This window comes from Trachemys scripta, chromosome 9 (genome assembly GCF_013100865.1).
Source record: "Trachemys scripta elegans isolate TJP31775 chromosome 9, CAS_Tse_1.0, whole genome shotgun sequence".
NCBI lineage: Eukaryota > Metazoa > Chordata > Testudines > Emydidae > Trachemys > Trachemys scripta.
Genome location: NC_048306.1, coordinates 71,773,359 through 71,789,282, shown reverse-complemented (window position 1 = coordinate 71,789,282; position 15,924 = coordinate 71,773,359). Strand labels below are relative to the sequence as shown.

General features: G+C 40.7%; 1 protein-coding gene across 1 annotated transcript; it reads right to left on the bottom strand.

Moving 5' to 3' along the window:
• Positions 1-615: 615 nt before the first annotated feature.
• On the bottom strand, positions 616-15,457 carry LOC117882366. The gene is made up of 7 exons (XM_034780527.1): positions 15,320-15,457; positions 13,581-13,807; positions 11,470-11,610; positions 8,747-8,895; positions 7,337-7,477; positions 2,280-2,428; positions 616-767 (listed from the first exon to the last, which is right to left on the bottom strand). The coding sequence occupies exons 2-7, from the start codon at positions 13,758-13,760 to the stop codon at positions 616-618; spliced, it is 912 nt and encodes a 303-aa protein (XP_034636418.1). The 5' UTR covers positions 13,761-13,807; positions 15,320-15,457.
• Positions 15,458-15,924: the final 467 nt, after the last annotated feature.

Sequence of the window (15,924 nt, the reverse complement as noted above, 5' to 3'; positions counted from 1 at the left end):
TACTCCCCTGAGGCACAGTGCTCTATAGCAGTTAAGGATGAAGTGGGGCAACAACCTTGCTGCTCTCCACACCAGCCTGCATAGAACTGGTGCACAGAGGTAGTGAGCTATACTCCAGTAGTGTAGTAGCAAGCACACTCCCATGGTGCACCAGGGAGCTCTGGGAGGCATTTTGCTATTTCTAGTGCTATTTCTGGCCTAGTGCAACTCTACCCCACTGTTTACCCAGGGGTGGGCCTCAGTGGATGATCTAGCCTATATGACAGTCAAGAAGGCCTTTTTCAAGATTTTCCATTACTGGCTTGTTGTGGTGACAACAACACTGGAGACAAGAGCAGTAGTGAGAGAGGAAGGATGATGGGGGCTTTAAATCAAGATCGGTTGTCTTTCTAAAAGACACCACACCTTGTTATGCTAGATGTAAAAAGCACTGGGTGAAATTCTATGGCCTGTGTCATGCAGGAGGGAGGTGAGACTCTCCCCCCCTTCCCCTCCCGGCCTTAAAATCTAATGATGGGGAGGGGGAAGCAGGAGAACCGAACCACGCATGACAGATGGTAATCACATTGCTTAATGTGCTATTGGAAGATTCTCAAATACTACAATGATGAGGACTTATGTGTAATAGAATAAAACCACACAAAACTGAACTGTGCCTTTTCTTTTCTTTTCCTTCCTCATACTACTTTCCACAGTGTTAGAGTTTCCTGTTTTGGAAGCAACGTTCAAGCCAGAAGCTGTTGAATGGATACCCAAACCTTTGTCTGCTGTTTGTAAATAAGAACAGCCATTCAAACAGTTGCCAATTCATGGAGTTATACACAATTTTTTGGAACGTGCAGTATTAACTATTTGATATACACTCTCCCAAGTTTACATTGTCCTGGATGCTGAGGGACATTTACCATAGAAGGATCTACATAGCTATTTAATTTTTTCCATCAGAGATAACAATTTTGTGGGCGGAAAAAAGTTGGCATATTTCAGCACAAAGTTTCTATGCTATTTTTGCTTATTTCTGATTTCTTATATCCCTTGATCTAGTTTAGCTAGTATTATCGTTTGGGAAAGTTTGAGCATCTTTTACACTGCAGTACATTCACCATTATATAGATGCTCCATTTATCTTCCTCTCTAGAGCATATAGCCAGATTCACCCTTGGAATGCAGCTTGCATCCCTCTGTGTCTGCTGGGACAGCCACATCAGTAGTTCTGCAGGGAGGGGGCATCTTAAATTCAAGCCATCTGAGCCATTTTGGTGGAAGCTGCCTGAGAGAGATGCTGAATTTGGACAGCTCACATGCAGGCTTCCCCTGCTATAATTGATTGAAAAATGCGAAAACACTTTCATTAATATAAACGTGACTTTTTAAATGAAAATTAAAAAAAAAAATATTTCCAGAAAATGTTCATTGCAATATAGAAAATGTCTTGACCACTCTACTTCCCCACCACCTTTAGGCTGCCATGCTTGTTTTGGGGACTGCATTTGGCCATCCCCAGACTGAGCAGGGATCCCTGGCAGAGAGAATGGTGTGGACAGTCTATGCAGCTACATGTCTGCTCCAGGTACACTAATCATTATCAGAGACTTGAAGCTCAAGGAGCGAATTGACCAAGGACAGTAGTTTGAATTACTTTCCAAACTTAAATAGCCTCTGAAACAAATTGATGTTAATGGATGTTTTGTAAGTTATTAATTTATGTGCTTCCCAAATGCAACTTTCACTACTTTTATTCATAGTGGTTTTGCTTTTCAGGTATAAATACATAGCTGCTTAAATGTTTCTGGCCAAATCTTGAGGATCCTTTCTCAGTCAAGGGGATAAATATGTAAACATTAAACAATGGGAGCAAATTAAACAGTAAAGGGTATTTACAAAACAAAATTGGTCTTTAGCTCAAATGGAACTTATTTATTTTGTCATGTTTAAATTTGGATTCTAGACACATTTTATTATTAGCACTTGCATATTTAATCCTTCAGATTAAACACATTTTTATGATATCTTTTTAAACATATCCTTTTAAACACCAAACACCAAAATTCTCTGAAACAAGACATTACAAAGTGCACTGTAGAGACAGCATGAAATGACTGTACAGCATGCTTTGTCTGTCTGTCCCAGGTGCCAAGAAGAGAACACTTTTACATGAATGTAATGGGAGTACAGTAAATGCTTGCATAGGCTATTACTAGTAGTAAGTATAATTTTAAACAAAAAATTGAAAAATGATAATTTTCTCTAATCCAAGCGCCATCCCCAGATAGTCTCACCTTCTGGTATTTGATGATCAGAATAATTGTTGAATAGTAAGGCATTTGTCTCCTTATCTCTTCCAAGATTGTCTGCATACATAGCTATTGGTGTGATGAGCTCAAGGGCACCCAAACATTGCAAGTTGTTACCATTTAGATAAAGATTGCTGTGACAAAAATATAATTTTAAATATTTGATTGATGTTCCATCACATTTAAACTTGCATTTCATCTTTCTTTTCTATATTTGGGTTTTATAACAATGTTGTTGAAACTAAAATTATAGTAAAAAGAACAGGAGTACTTGTGGCACCTTAGAGACTAACAAATTTATTAGAGCATAAGCTTTCGTGGACTACAGCCCACTTCTTCGGATGCATATAGAGTGGAATAAATATTGAGGAGATATATATACACGCATATAGAGAGCATAAACAGGTGGGAGTTGTCTTACCAACTCTGAGAGGCCAATTAAGTAAGAGAAAAAACACTTTTGAAGTGATAATCAAGCTAGCCCAGTACAGACAGTTTGATAAGAAGTGTGAGAATACTTACAAGATGATCCTTTACTCTCACAGATCTTGGGAGACAGACCTGTCCTTGCTTACAGACAATCCCCCAACCTAAAGCAAATACTCACCAGCAACCACACATCACTGAACAAAAACACTGACCCAGGAACCTATCCTTGTAACAAAGCCCGATGCCAACTCTGTCCACATATCTATTCAAGTGACATCATCATAGGACCTAATCACATCAGCCATACAATCAGGGGCTCGTTCACCTGCACATCTACCCATGTGATATATGCCATTATGTGCCAGCAATGCCCCTTTGCCATGTACACTGGCGAAACCAGACAGTCTCTACGCAAAAGAATTAATGGACACAAATCTGACATCAGGAATCATAATACTCAAAAACCAGTGGGAGAACTGGTCATTCAATGACAGACCTGCGGGTGGCTATATTACAACAGAAAAACTTCAAAAACAGACTCCAACGAGAGACTGCTGAGCTGGAATTGATATGCAAACTAGACACAATTAACTCAGGATTGAATAAGGACTGGGAATGGCTGAGCCATTACAAACATTGAATCTATCTCCCCTTGTAAGTATTCTCACACTTCTTATCAAACTGTCTGTACTGGGCTATCTTGATTATCACTTCAAAAGTTTTTTTTCTCTTACTTAATTGGCCTCTCAGAGTTGGTAAGACAACTCCCACCTGTTTATGCTCTCTGTATGTGTGTATATATATCTCCTCAATATTTATTCCACTCTATATGCATCCGAAGAAGTGGGCTGTAGTCCACGAAAGCTTATGCTCTAATAAATTTGTTAGTCTCTAAGGTGCCACAAGTACTCCTGTTCTTTGTGCAGATACAAACTAACACGGCTGCTACTCTGAAACCTAAAATTATAGTAATTGTAACAGAAAAAATTTGGGGTAAATAGTCTCTTTTTAATACCAAGGAGGCTTAATTAAACTTGAATTGGACTTAAAACTCTGAATGCTGATTTCAGAAGTTCTAGTTGTTGATATAATAAAATCAAGTAAAGATAATGTCGAAGATAAAATATGGCTTTGATGACTCTAATTCAATCTCACAAGAATAACTGTTTAAGTCTCCCAAAGTACGTGCTTAACTTTTAGGCGTGTAAGCAGTGCCATTACATTAGATATGTCAGTAGTTCCATCAACACCAGCGTGATTAATGATGTGCCCAAAGTTAAGAAGGTGCATAAATACTTTGTTGGATTGGGCTGTTTTTCTAAATTGATTAATATTTGCTGCCTCCTTCATTTGAATTGGGGTAGGAATGTCCAGAATCCTGCATCATGCCTAGGAATACACCATTACCATTAAAGGAATACTTTCTCCAGCAAAGTCCAAGATAGAGTAAAGATGGGACTCCTTTCTCCTTGAAAGTGACATGAATGTCACTTGCATGAAGTATGGCTCGTTGGACTATAAACATTCACTTTCTTTGCTGGATTATAAGGCTTTAAGGAGTCAATTAAATCAACTTTAGAAAGATATACAGGGAAATTAGAAAGAGCTGACCAGAGTAACTGTAGTCAACAGCTTTGGGTCATACAAACATTTCAGAGGGCTTACCAAGGCTAAGAAAAGACTTATCAATAAAATGTATGAGGCTAGGAAAAAAACACTTCAGGATTCCTGAGGTCCCTGAAAGGCCGAGTGAAATGTCGTCTTTGGTCAATGGATAGTACACATATTGCCCTTGAATAGTCCAGAAAGTTTTTTTTTCCCCTTATAATATCTGCAAGTATACTTCCAAAGGGAAAATCATCTCTGATCATTTTAACACTCTCCCTTGTGCACATACATTGTAAATGCTTTCTAGAATCCCATTCTGTTTCTCATATTCATTATGTAGTTTTCTCTAGTGCCTTAGATACATCAGCATGTAGTTTTCTCTAGTGCCTTAAATACATGTCACATCTTCTGTCTTGTATATGTCAGAGTCCATTAAAAACATTGCCACAAAAGCACACACTAAAACATTCTCATAGCATATAGTACAGATTACATATAAAAGAACAGTAGTGAAAATGTATAGACATATATCATCATCATGGCAGATCCCAAAGGAATGTACCCTCCTTGCAGGGCAATTGAGCACCGCCCAGATTGATCTCTAGCTAGGTTTTTAAGGTGGTATGACTGGATGTTCAGTTTATGTCCACCATTGGCAATCTTATCGCACCACCAAAGCTTTTGGTGACCATTTCTTGGTAAACACAATTTATAATTCGCTGGTCTTCCATCCTAATAACACGTCTACTAAAAAAGCCACCAAAATTGAACCAGTACTCATGCAAGCAGTTGCTAGGATCTGCTATGAATGTCTTCATTTCTGATCTTGTCCTGCCACTTAATGTGAAGAAGCTGACAAAGACGACAAGAATCAGTGTCATCCATCTGCCACTCTTCAGCTTTTCTGTGCCCATGTTTCACTGCCATACCACAGAGTTGGTATATTCATGGTTCTATAAATCCACAGCTTTGTAGCAAGCGTGATGTCACAGTGCTCCCACAGAGGCTGCTGAAGGTCCCAAAGTATGGCAGCAGCTGCTGCTATACGAGTGTCCACATCTTTGGTGCACCCTCCAGCACTATCTATGATGCTTTACAAGTATTTGACAGTTGCCACTTACTTGATGTCTTGATTGGACAAGTTAATATTGGGATTGTAATCTGGAGATGGAGGCTGCTTGATGGTAATAGCCAGGGATTTAGTTGTATCCAGATTAATAACTGGACCAAAGCGCATTGTTTCAGGCCTAACCAGCTTGGCCATCAGCTTGTAGTGTTTCATTGAACTGAGCCAACAAGACAAGGTCATCAGGGTATTCAAAATCTCGAAGCAGAATGACATTCAGCTCAACACCACCAACAGCTGCCTCCTCAAGTCCATCAACCAGTCAGTGTGAATATTGAACATTGATGGTGACAGAATGCAGCTTCGCTGAAGTCCGGTGGAAATAAGAAACCATGCCATATATCTGCCATTGACTCGAACACAGCTTTCTGTCCCATTATAGAGCTCTTCTATCAATCTTCTATCAACACTATCTTCCCAGAGATGGCAAGTTTCCTTATCATCCTACAAACTTGTTTGATGCAGTGGCCTGACAGAAGTCTCTAAAAAGTACTTAAAATAGCATATTAAATCCATCCAGCTTCTCCAGAAGTTGTGTCAAGGTAAAGATCTAGTTGACAGTGGAATGACCAAATCTGACAGCGCACTGAGAATTCCCGCCTTTGCTATGAAGTGCATCATTAATTTGAGAGATTAAGACAGAAGTGAAGACTTTTCCTAGGACTGACAACAGCATAATACCACTATAGTTGCTACATTCAGCCTTATCACCCCTTTTAACAGGGGCAGAATAACATCTTTATTTCAGTCATCAGGAATGATATTAATGTGCTAGATGATCTGGAAGAGCCTGCGCAGCCATGGTACAATACTCTTGCTCGTCTTCAGCAATTCAGGGGTGAAGTTACAACTCCCAGGTGCCTTCCCAGACTTCAATTTATGCACTGCGATCTGAATTTCTTCCAGGCTGATGGAAGGTGAGTCTGCCTGAACTTCTTGTCCCACTTCAAATTGAAGAGGGACTGCAGGCAGTGCAAAATTGAGAAACATCTTGAAACAATCTTACCATTGATGCAGTTGATCTTTCCGACTTCAGCTGATGCTACCAATGATTCTTTACTGGACAGGAGGTGCCACCTTTTCCTGCAAACACTGCAAAGTTGATTAGAGGCTGTGAAGATCATGCCTGGGGGCAGCTTCTAAACTAGCTGCCTGAGGTGACCACCAGGGTTTCTTATCTATTTACTATACAATGACTTTATGTTCCAAAGTTGAATCCACTTGGCCTTTGCTTTTGCTCTCAACAAACGTATATTTGAAGACTCAAATTGTAGCCTGGCTTTTTTCTTAGCTCCAACTCAGTAAGCATCTCTGTTCCATGGGTGACATTTGAAGGGCTGAAGCGCCAGCAGCAGTCAGCCCTGATTATTTGAAACAACACCATTCCTCATCAGATGAAAGAGAAAGCAAGACTTCAGTCTAAAGTTTCGATGGCCTTAAGCAGCTGAGAACTGAAAGCTGATAGTGGAGTTCTAAGCAACAGAGGGTCCTGTGGCACCTTTGAGACAGTGTATATATATACAAAGGTGCCACAGGACCCTCTGTTGCTTTTTACAGATTCAGACTAACACGGCTACCCCTCTGATAGTGGAGTTCTAAGAACTTTTGGTTGAATTGGACTAATTTTGGCCTATTAACTGGCTGCTGTTGAAGCTGGACTTTTTAATGAAATGTATACTTGTATAAAGTATAAGCCAGCTCAAATTAATTAAACCTGAAGCACAAAACAAGAAAATGTGAGCTAGCAATAAAATCTCTCCTGGTGAAAATATAGATTTAATATGAAAAAGAAAGGGCAACTCTCTAACGTTTTTAGAAAGGAAGAGTGATGTAATCATCAAGCAAAGTTAAACAATTCCAGAAAGAGTTTTAATCTTACCAAATGGCAGTTTGGGCTACAATGGGGCCTAACTTGGACCCACTTTCAGGTTCCAAACCGCAGTAGCATAAGCTGAGGGTTAGAAGTTTTCTGTTTCCCTCTAACCCAGAAACAAGTCCGTTGATTCCTTTATCTCCAAACCTGTAAAAGAGAATAGATTAGTTATGTCTATCTGCTGACCAAGACTATAAATGTCACCTTCAAAGAGAATACCTTTTTGCATCCTGAAACATGCAATAGTCCAGCCTGTGTTCAACAAACCGTCACTTAGAACAAAAGACTGCAGCAACTACCACCTTGTCATAAACCTCCCTCTTGTTGGAAGGATAAGAGTTTTTATTGCGCTTACTCCAGCTGTTCCTGACCGCTGCCAATAAATGCCTTTTTTCCATCCTCACCTGGACTGCTTTTTACTTTCAAATGTAGACATAGCCACAGTGGCCCATGCTTTCATCACCTTGAGGCTAGGTTACTGCAGTGCACTCTATCTGTGACTGACTGTGAAGGCGTCATGGAAGCTTCATTTCAATATACACTAGCCCAACTATTAGGGCACAAGCAGACCAACAAATATACCTTAAACTTGTGCTCTATGCGCTGCACTAGCTCTTATCCAATTCTGTATCTTCTTCAGATCATGGTTCTAATCTTTAAAATCCAAAGTGGGTTAGAGCCTACCTATGGCAGAGACTGCCTCTGTCTTCACTACTCACCACGACAGCTGCATTCAACAGAGATGCTGCAGCAGACAGCCCCAGGGTAACTCTTGGAGGCTGGAAACAGGGCACACTTAGTGTAAAGACTCAACTGTAGGATCTCCTACTTCCAGAGATCAGGCTGAGCCTCAATTTTGACACACTGAAGGCTCAAAATAACTCTCTGTCTTTGTGCAAGCCTTCCTTCAGCAGCAGTGACTGCAGACTGACCCAGCAGTGTTGCTTCTGGAGACACAGGCAACAAGTATAATCCCATTTAACAGTGGTGTAAACAAAGGTCTGGGACAAGAGTGTGCTTTTGTATATGGCACCTCAGTACTCAGATGATGGGCACATTAAGAAATGCTTAGCTGGAAAGGAAGACCATTTCAGGTGCAAGTTTTCTATAGATAGAGAACTATAGCTCATTCTTTGTAAAATCCAGTTCTTAGATGGAAATTATAATGAATTAGTACAGGGGAACTACATTTATCTGAATTATGGATTCAGGTGGGGAAAAAAAGACATTTTGGGTAACTGAAATTCAGCCTGGGGATTTATCCACAACCAGTAATAGATTTTCATTACTATGGGGATGAGGAACTTGGGAACCATTGTTTCAGTGGAGAAACTTCATATCAGAACTGTTCTGACTTTGAGGGTATACTGAACATAACAAGCACTGTTCAAACTTACACTCACTCCTCTCTCTTACTTGGTATAATCTAGAACAATGGAGTTCAAGTTGCTGAAAGGGAAAGCTGCTCCAAGTCGCTCCATGGACCATGCATCTATCTGAGCATGAGTTATTTCTAGAGTACAAAAGGGATAGTTGGTACGTCCATTCCGCTCTAAAAGCATTGCCTAGAAATGCAAAATACGAATAGACATCTGCTGTTATGAAACAGAACCGCACACTTCTGATAACAAAGGCAAGTTTTTGGTTTGGTTTTTATATTTTTTAAATCTAAATTTTCTGTGTACTTTTAGTACTTGTGGAAGGTGTCAGATTGACAATCCTGGAGACAGACTTTCTCTGTTTATCCTCCATACACAGACATTATAGGCAGTGGCAGTGCAAGCTTCTCCTACAATATGCCACAACTTTAATCTACAGAGACCAACTCTTGGGGAGAGAGGATAGTTAATTCTCCATGCACATTCATCTGTTGGCCTCTCTGCTGAGATTGCTAACCTAGCGAACAGTTAGAGTTAATTATGGTGATGGTTTGTGTGTTATGGATACTTATCCACCGGGAACTGGACTTAGATCACAAAATAACCAGAAATGTAATCACTTCAAGCATATTCATCCTAAGTGTCTTCTGTTCTTCAAACATCAACTCTAGAAAGCATTTTTATTGCCTTGCCCACTCCCCTAGGCCTGGGTGGTGGGAATCAAGTGTGTTCCTGACCCTGACCTGCCAGCTCCCCACTTGGCCCATCAGTCTCCCACTCCCTTCCTGCATCAAGATACCTGGAGCAGCGAAGGCCTCCCTAGGACCCAAGGGAAGGATGGATGCTACAGTACTTTGAGGGCAGCTGAGCACCTCTACAATACAGGAAGTCAGAGATCCATATAGAGAGGATTCTCCATGCACAGATCTGTGGGGCATGAAACTCCCGAACATTTTCAACCAAAACTTTACACTATTGTATTAGTGCATAAGCAGGACCCTACCAAATTCATGGTCCATTTTGCTCAATTTCACGGCCATAGGATTTTAATAATAGTAAATTTCATGATTTCAGCTATTTAAATCTGAAATTTCACAGTGTTGTAATTGTAGGGGTCCTGACCCAAAAAGGAGTTGTGTGTGTGTGGGGGGGTCGCAAGGTTATTGTAGGGGGGGTTGTGGTACTGCTACCCTTACTCTGCGTGGCTGCTGCTGTCTGGCCACCCAGCTCTGAAGGCAGCGCAGAAGTAAGGGTGCCAATACTGAGACCCCTGTAAAATAACCTTGTGACCCCCTTGCAACTCCCTTTTGAATCAGGACCCCCAATTTGTGAAACGCTGGTCTCCCCTGTGAAATTTGGATAGGGTAAAAACACACAAAAGACCAGATTTCACAGCCCATGACAAGTTTTTCATGGTCATGAATTTGGTAGGGCCCTATGCATAAGAATCTGAAAGTGAAACAGACTAGAAATTGATTATAAACCAAAGTGAAACCAGCTAGTTTGTTTCATTGAACACTCAGAAATACGCTGTAAACAGGGCTGTTGCAACCATTTAGGCAACCTAGGCGGTTGCCTAGGGCACTAGGATTTGGGGGGGCGCCATTTTCTTCAGTAGCGACCGCGGCGGCCAGATCTTCGGCCGCCCCGGTCGCCGCCGGCATTTAGGCGGAGGGAGCTGGGGCAGTGGAGCGCGGGGAGGACCGCCTGCAGCAAGCGGGGGGGTGGCACGCAGGGGAACTCTCCGTCCCAGCTCACCCCTGCCCCGCCTCCTCCCCAAGCACGCCATGGCTGCTTCATTTCTCCTGCCTCCCGGTGCCTAAGCTGATTGGTGCCACAAGCCTGGGAGGCGGGAGAAGTGAAGCAGTGACGGTGTGCTCGGGGAGGAGGTGGAGCAGGGGTGAGCTGCTTCACTTCTCCCGCCTCCCAGGCTTGTGGTGCCAATCAGCTTAGGCGCTGCAAGCCTGGGAGGCGGGAGAAGTGAAGCAGTGATAGCGTGCTTGGGGAGGAGGTGGGGCAGGGGTGAGCTGGGGCTGGAGGGGTGCCTCAGGGTGGGGAGCTGCCGAGGGGGGGCGCCTCAGGGCAGAGGGAGGGAGCTGCCGTGGGGGGAGCGCCTCAGGGAGGAGGCTCGGGGACTGGCGCAAGGTGGAAGTTTCGCCTAGGGCGTGAAACATCCTTCCACTGGCCCTGGCTGTAAATAAACTAGAGTATAAATGGGGAGAAGTAAGTTAGATTTTCAAAATTGCTTCAGTTTTTGTCATAGCTGATACATACGTCTCACCAAGTTTGTGTGTGCTAGAAACACCTGATAGGTGTTATAATCAAGACCCGACATTAGAAAAGATATCTGACTGGATTTGGGCACATATGAAAGAATTAAACTCTTCAGGCATGAAATCATATTACCCCCCAATCGAAATCTTTGTGTCTCAGAATGTGTTTGTTCATTTTCTCAATAGGCCTTCTGGTCTACATTTGTGGAACTGTGTAAAATCCAGGGTAGTTTTTTAAAAAACGTGTGTTTGTATATCTGGTGTAATTTGCATTGGCCATTTCGCTACACAATTATCCATTGTCTTCCTACACATTTTCATTTACATATACAACCATTCTAGCTAGGTACTGGTATTTCCAATTTACCCATCACTGCCTATATTACTGCAAAAATAAAAGAACAAAAACCAAAATCCTTTCACTTTCAGTCAGCTTCTCTTTAAATGTCTACTTTTTATATGATATTATGTATTTTATTTTACTTACAAGGTTTGCAATGTCTTGATTGTTTAGCTGAATTCCCCAGATACAGAGTTCTTTTCCTAACATATACCGTTCATCTCTAATTGTCCTTAATAGAGGTGTGAGGAAGACTGGCTGGGAATTCTGAGAGTTTGTGAGCACAAACTAAAAAACAAAATTTAATTACAATTTGGTGTAATCAAAACAGAAACAAATGCACATTATATTTTAGGAACCCAAGCATAAAATATACCGTTATCTAAATGTACTATACATTAATGGTGATCTATAAATGTTAACAAAAGTCAAGGATCCTCTGCATATCAATAGATAAAAAATTGTGTAGAATTCCTTAAATAATCAGGACAAAAGAGACATTCAGCACATTATTTTCTATATTGGTGCAGCTCCAGTCTTTGTACCCATAATGAATAGAATAAACAAGGTGTAGGCATTTTTACCATTGTGTCATCTGACCCTGTAGATCAGCATGGAAAGAATTATTTTATGTCCTAGATTTATATCTTATGGAACTATAAAAAAGAAATCAGGCATTTCTAGAGATAAGAGCACAAGAACATTCTAAGTTAATGTGCTCTATGCTCCTCTTAACCTGGTTATCTGGACAATGTAAGTATATAATAGCTAATTATGGCACATTTGGAAGGCAGGGGATGCATTTGCAGGTTTCTTTTCAGGATTATAATCAAAATTTTCAAATTGAGTGCCTACAGTTAGACAGACATTATACCTAAATCCATGTTTAGTCACCTAAAGTTAGGATTCATTGGAAGCTACAGATGCTCAGCCAGTTTTATAGGAGTGGCTACATTTAGGTACCTGGTTTAGGAATATGATCTACATTCATTGGAGAGGAAGCCCATGTAAACGTCTAGAACACATTCACAGTAAGAATATAGTGTAATTGTGGTCACCCTCCCCCTGGGACTAGTACCTGCTGTAGCTGTGGTGCAGCAGCACAGAATGCTGTCTCAGGCAGAGACAGACAGCAAGAGGGCAGCTCGAGCTGGGGAGAGGGCTTGGAATGCACCCGAAGGGACAATTGGAATAAAAGCTGTTAGAGAAGAAGAATAATCGAAATGCTGAGCTAACAGATGACCTGGAGCCTCGGTAGGAGGTGACGTGATAAAATGAAAGAAGACCAGGAAAATAAAAGTAGGGGACTGGCAAGGGAGAGGGAGGAGAGAAGGAAAATAGGAAAGGTTTCACATCAGGAGAAGCAGAAAAAATAGACCTAGGTATGTGAGCAGGTACTATTAGAGAAATAGTGAGAAATAAAATCTACGGACTTACACAGAGAGAGAGAGAGAATATCCAGGAAAACCCCCGAAAGGATATATAGTTGGTGGAAAAGGAAATTGATCATAAAGCTGTGTTAGATGAAAACAGATCCTGGCATCAGTAAATGAGAAGCCCACCTGCAAAGGACCTAAAGTGTATGAACAAAGAGAATGACTGTTTGAACATCTATTGAAGGAATACAGTTCAAAGTCTCTAATAGACAAGTGAGGGCCTAGTAGGGGAAGAAACTTGTGGATAAACTAAGTGAAAAAAGGTACAGCTACAGGAGCACTTCAAACCAAAGAGAAGCCAAAAACAGGACCGCAAGAGTGGAATTGGACTTACAGCCAAGGAGAGGAAAAGTTGATTTTTCTCTGAAGTGACACACTATATCGTTTGCTCTTATTAATAACAATGGATTTGCTACTAACTGCACAATGTGTACAAGCTCACAAAAGTTAATGAGTTGGTAACCTATAGTTTATTTTGATAAGTAATTTGTCTTTGGTAATGGTCTATATTATTTGTGATCCTGGTACAAGTTTGAGGTTTTCCCTTCTAAAGTTCTAAAAATGTAAAATTATCCCTTTGTCTTGGTTTGCCTCTGCCTCTCCTCACAGGTAGCATAGCCCAGCCTTGCTGGGTCACTACATAATTCAATGGATATTTGTTATTTATTTCAGTCTTAAAACTCCATTCCAGAGAACACCTGCCAGAGCTCCGAGTGCTCGACATAAAACTTGAAAGGCATAATAGAGAAAAGTTACAGAATCAAAGCAGTTATTTTCCACCTCTTTAATCTCATCTTAAATTATTATGTAGAACATATTTACCTTTGTAAGAATAGTTTCATTTTCTATGCATTTTCTTAAGCTCTGTTTGATCATGCCACTGACAGAGCTTTGAGAAAAGGCACAATGCCTTTCATAGGTTTTCATAAACTTTTCAAGAATGGAAATGTCAAAAAGTGAACTGTCTTTTGTTTTAATTTTCTCTTTCTTCTTTCCTTGCATGATTTTTTTTGGGAAAATTTTGTTGTCTTGTCCTTAGCTTGCTTACCCTGAAACACAAAATTCAAGCTTATTTGTATTAGTAACAAAGCTGTTATTGAAATGTTTGATTATCATAAAGCTAAGAACAATTATGTAAGGGTGTGAGGAAGGGTGCGTATCTTGGCCAACTGATGCACATCCTGGGGAGTGTTGTAGTATTTATACACTGGTGTATTAACAGAGCAAACAATATTGGAACATTTAAGCATAGTGTAATAATATTAATCAATCTGCCAAAGAAAATAGTTTAAAAAATCCATCAAAAACCAACGCTATATAAAAATCCAGGCAATGTTTATCAGCACAGCTCTGTGCCAGTACCACTCCTAAAGATCTAGATCATCTGTGATGTTTTAGCAGTAGGAGTAGGCTTGACAGTGCTGTTAATGGACAATTAATAGCACAGTTGTGGTTATAGTGGGGACATCTATTGTGGGGGGACACCCACACTGGAGGGCAAGCAGCGAAATAGGGCCTGAATTAGCACACCCTTTGCACACGATTTGAAACACAGGAAGGGGTTATTGGGGACAAAATTATTTTCTCCTTGATGCCTCATGCATGTTGTGCAAAGTGACACTTATCTAGTACAGCTGCTGCATTCAAGTTGCAAATGAGGTATGGTGCTGGATACATACACACAACAAGTTCAGTCACTTCACAAAATACATCATGGGGTTGTGTAGTTTTGTTTACATAAGTTTGGGATGTCCTGTTATTCATAAATGGCCAAGGCACAATTGAGTTATGCAGGCCATATCAGAGACCAACGTGTATTCTGTATATGCTGGGTATTTTTCAGAAAAAATAGGTTACAAGTGTGTTAGAGTTTGTAAAATGCTATTGAAACAATTTCTTGTATTTACTTTAATTAAGAGCTCAGCTGTAGAGGCCTTGTGTTATAATTTCCCTCTATTTTAAAATACCTCTAACAACCAGTCAGAATAATACATGCAAACATCAAAGGTTTGGCTGTGCTCACATTCACACCAGTGTAAATTAGTATGTCTCTGGAAAGATGAATTAGTAGGGCAGATGAGGCAGGAAAAGGTACATGACAACTTGTCACATGGTTTCACAATTTATCACATCTTCATCCCATATGCAATATACACTCCACACATCTTTTTGTTGACCCTTGTGGTTATGTCAAATTTTTTAAGCTGTCAGTTACTTTGTCATTTTGTCTTTAAAAGTGTCATGCACATCTATAGCACTACACAAAAATCAGTGTATTAAATATAAATAAAATATTTCATAAAGTTATAGAAACTAGATAGAGGAGAAGATCAAAAATTACATTGCCTTGGGATGGGAAGCTATTGAACATTTTGAGCCAGGGAACAAATAGCTCAGAGGGCTATTTCACTGTTCCCCCCTCTAAATCTGGTAGAGCATAGATTTTTTTCCTGGTCTTTTTCACCTGCCCTCCAGTATGTTGCATAGCAGTAATGGTGCTGATAGTCACTTCAGCTGTCTAGAACTGCAGAAGGAAGGAGCTGATTTATTCTAATACTTACCGTCCTTTGTAAACTGTGTTGAGATCTATAGATGAAAACTGCCTTATAAATGCCAGGTCTGAGTATTGCTGTAGGTGGTGGCTGATTTTCACAAGTGCAGACAGACTCCACCTTGCTGAGTTTCTCTCTAGGCTCCTTGTCAGCTTCAGACAGACTGAGTGTTCCTCTGTCACTAAGCAACCAAATCACAGGATTCAGAATGGGAACACTGAGCAGTGGTATTTAAAGAGCCAGAGCTCCCACCCCTTCACCTACTATCCTGCAATTCAAATGGTAACTCCCTCAGAGAGTGCTGTAGCTCTGTATCGGGATTACAATGTCTAGGGGGGAAATACTGATTCAGATAAAAATCTGTCTTGATTTTGAGCCCCTCACTGACCCCTTGTCACCTCAATGCCAAATTCAGGACACACTGTTGAGAAATAGGGCAGATTCACCCCAAACTGGTGGTTATTCTATCATTAGGTTATACCAAGCCAGTAACAAAGTAAACTTCTGTATCACCACACTAGTTAACAAGCAATCAAAAATGCAGTCTCCTTAGGCATTCCAGCCTTGGTTTTATCTCCCAGACAATGGGCTATATGATAAGTGGTTACTGAAAA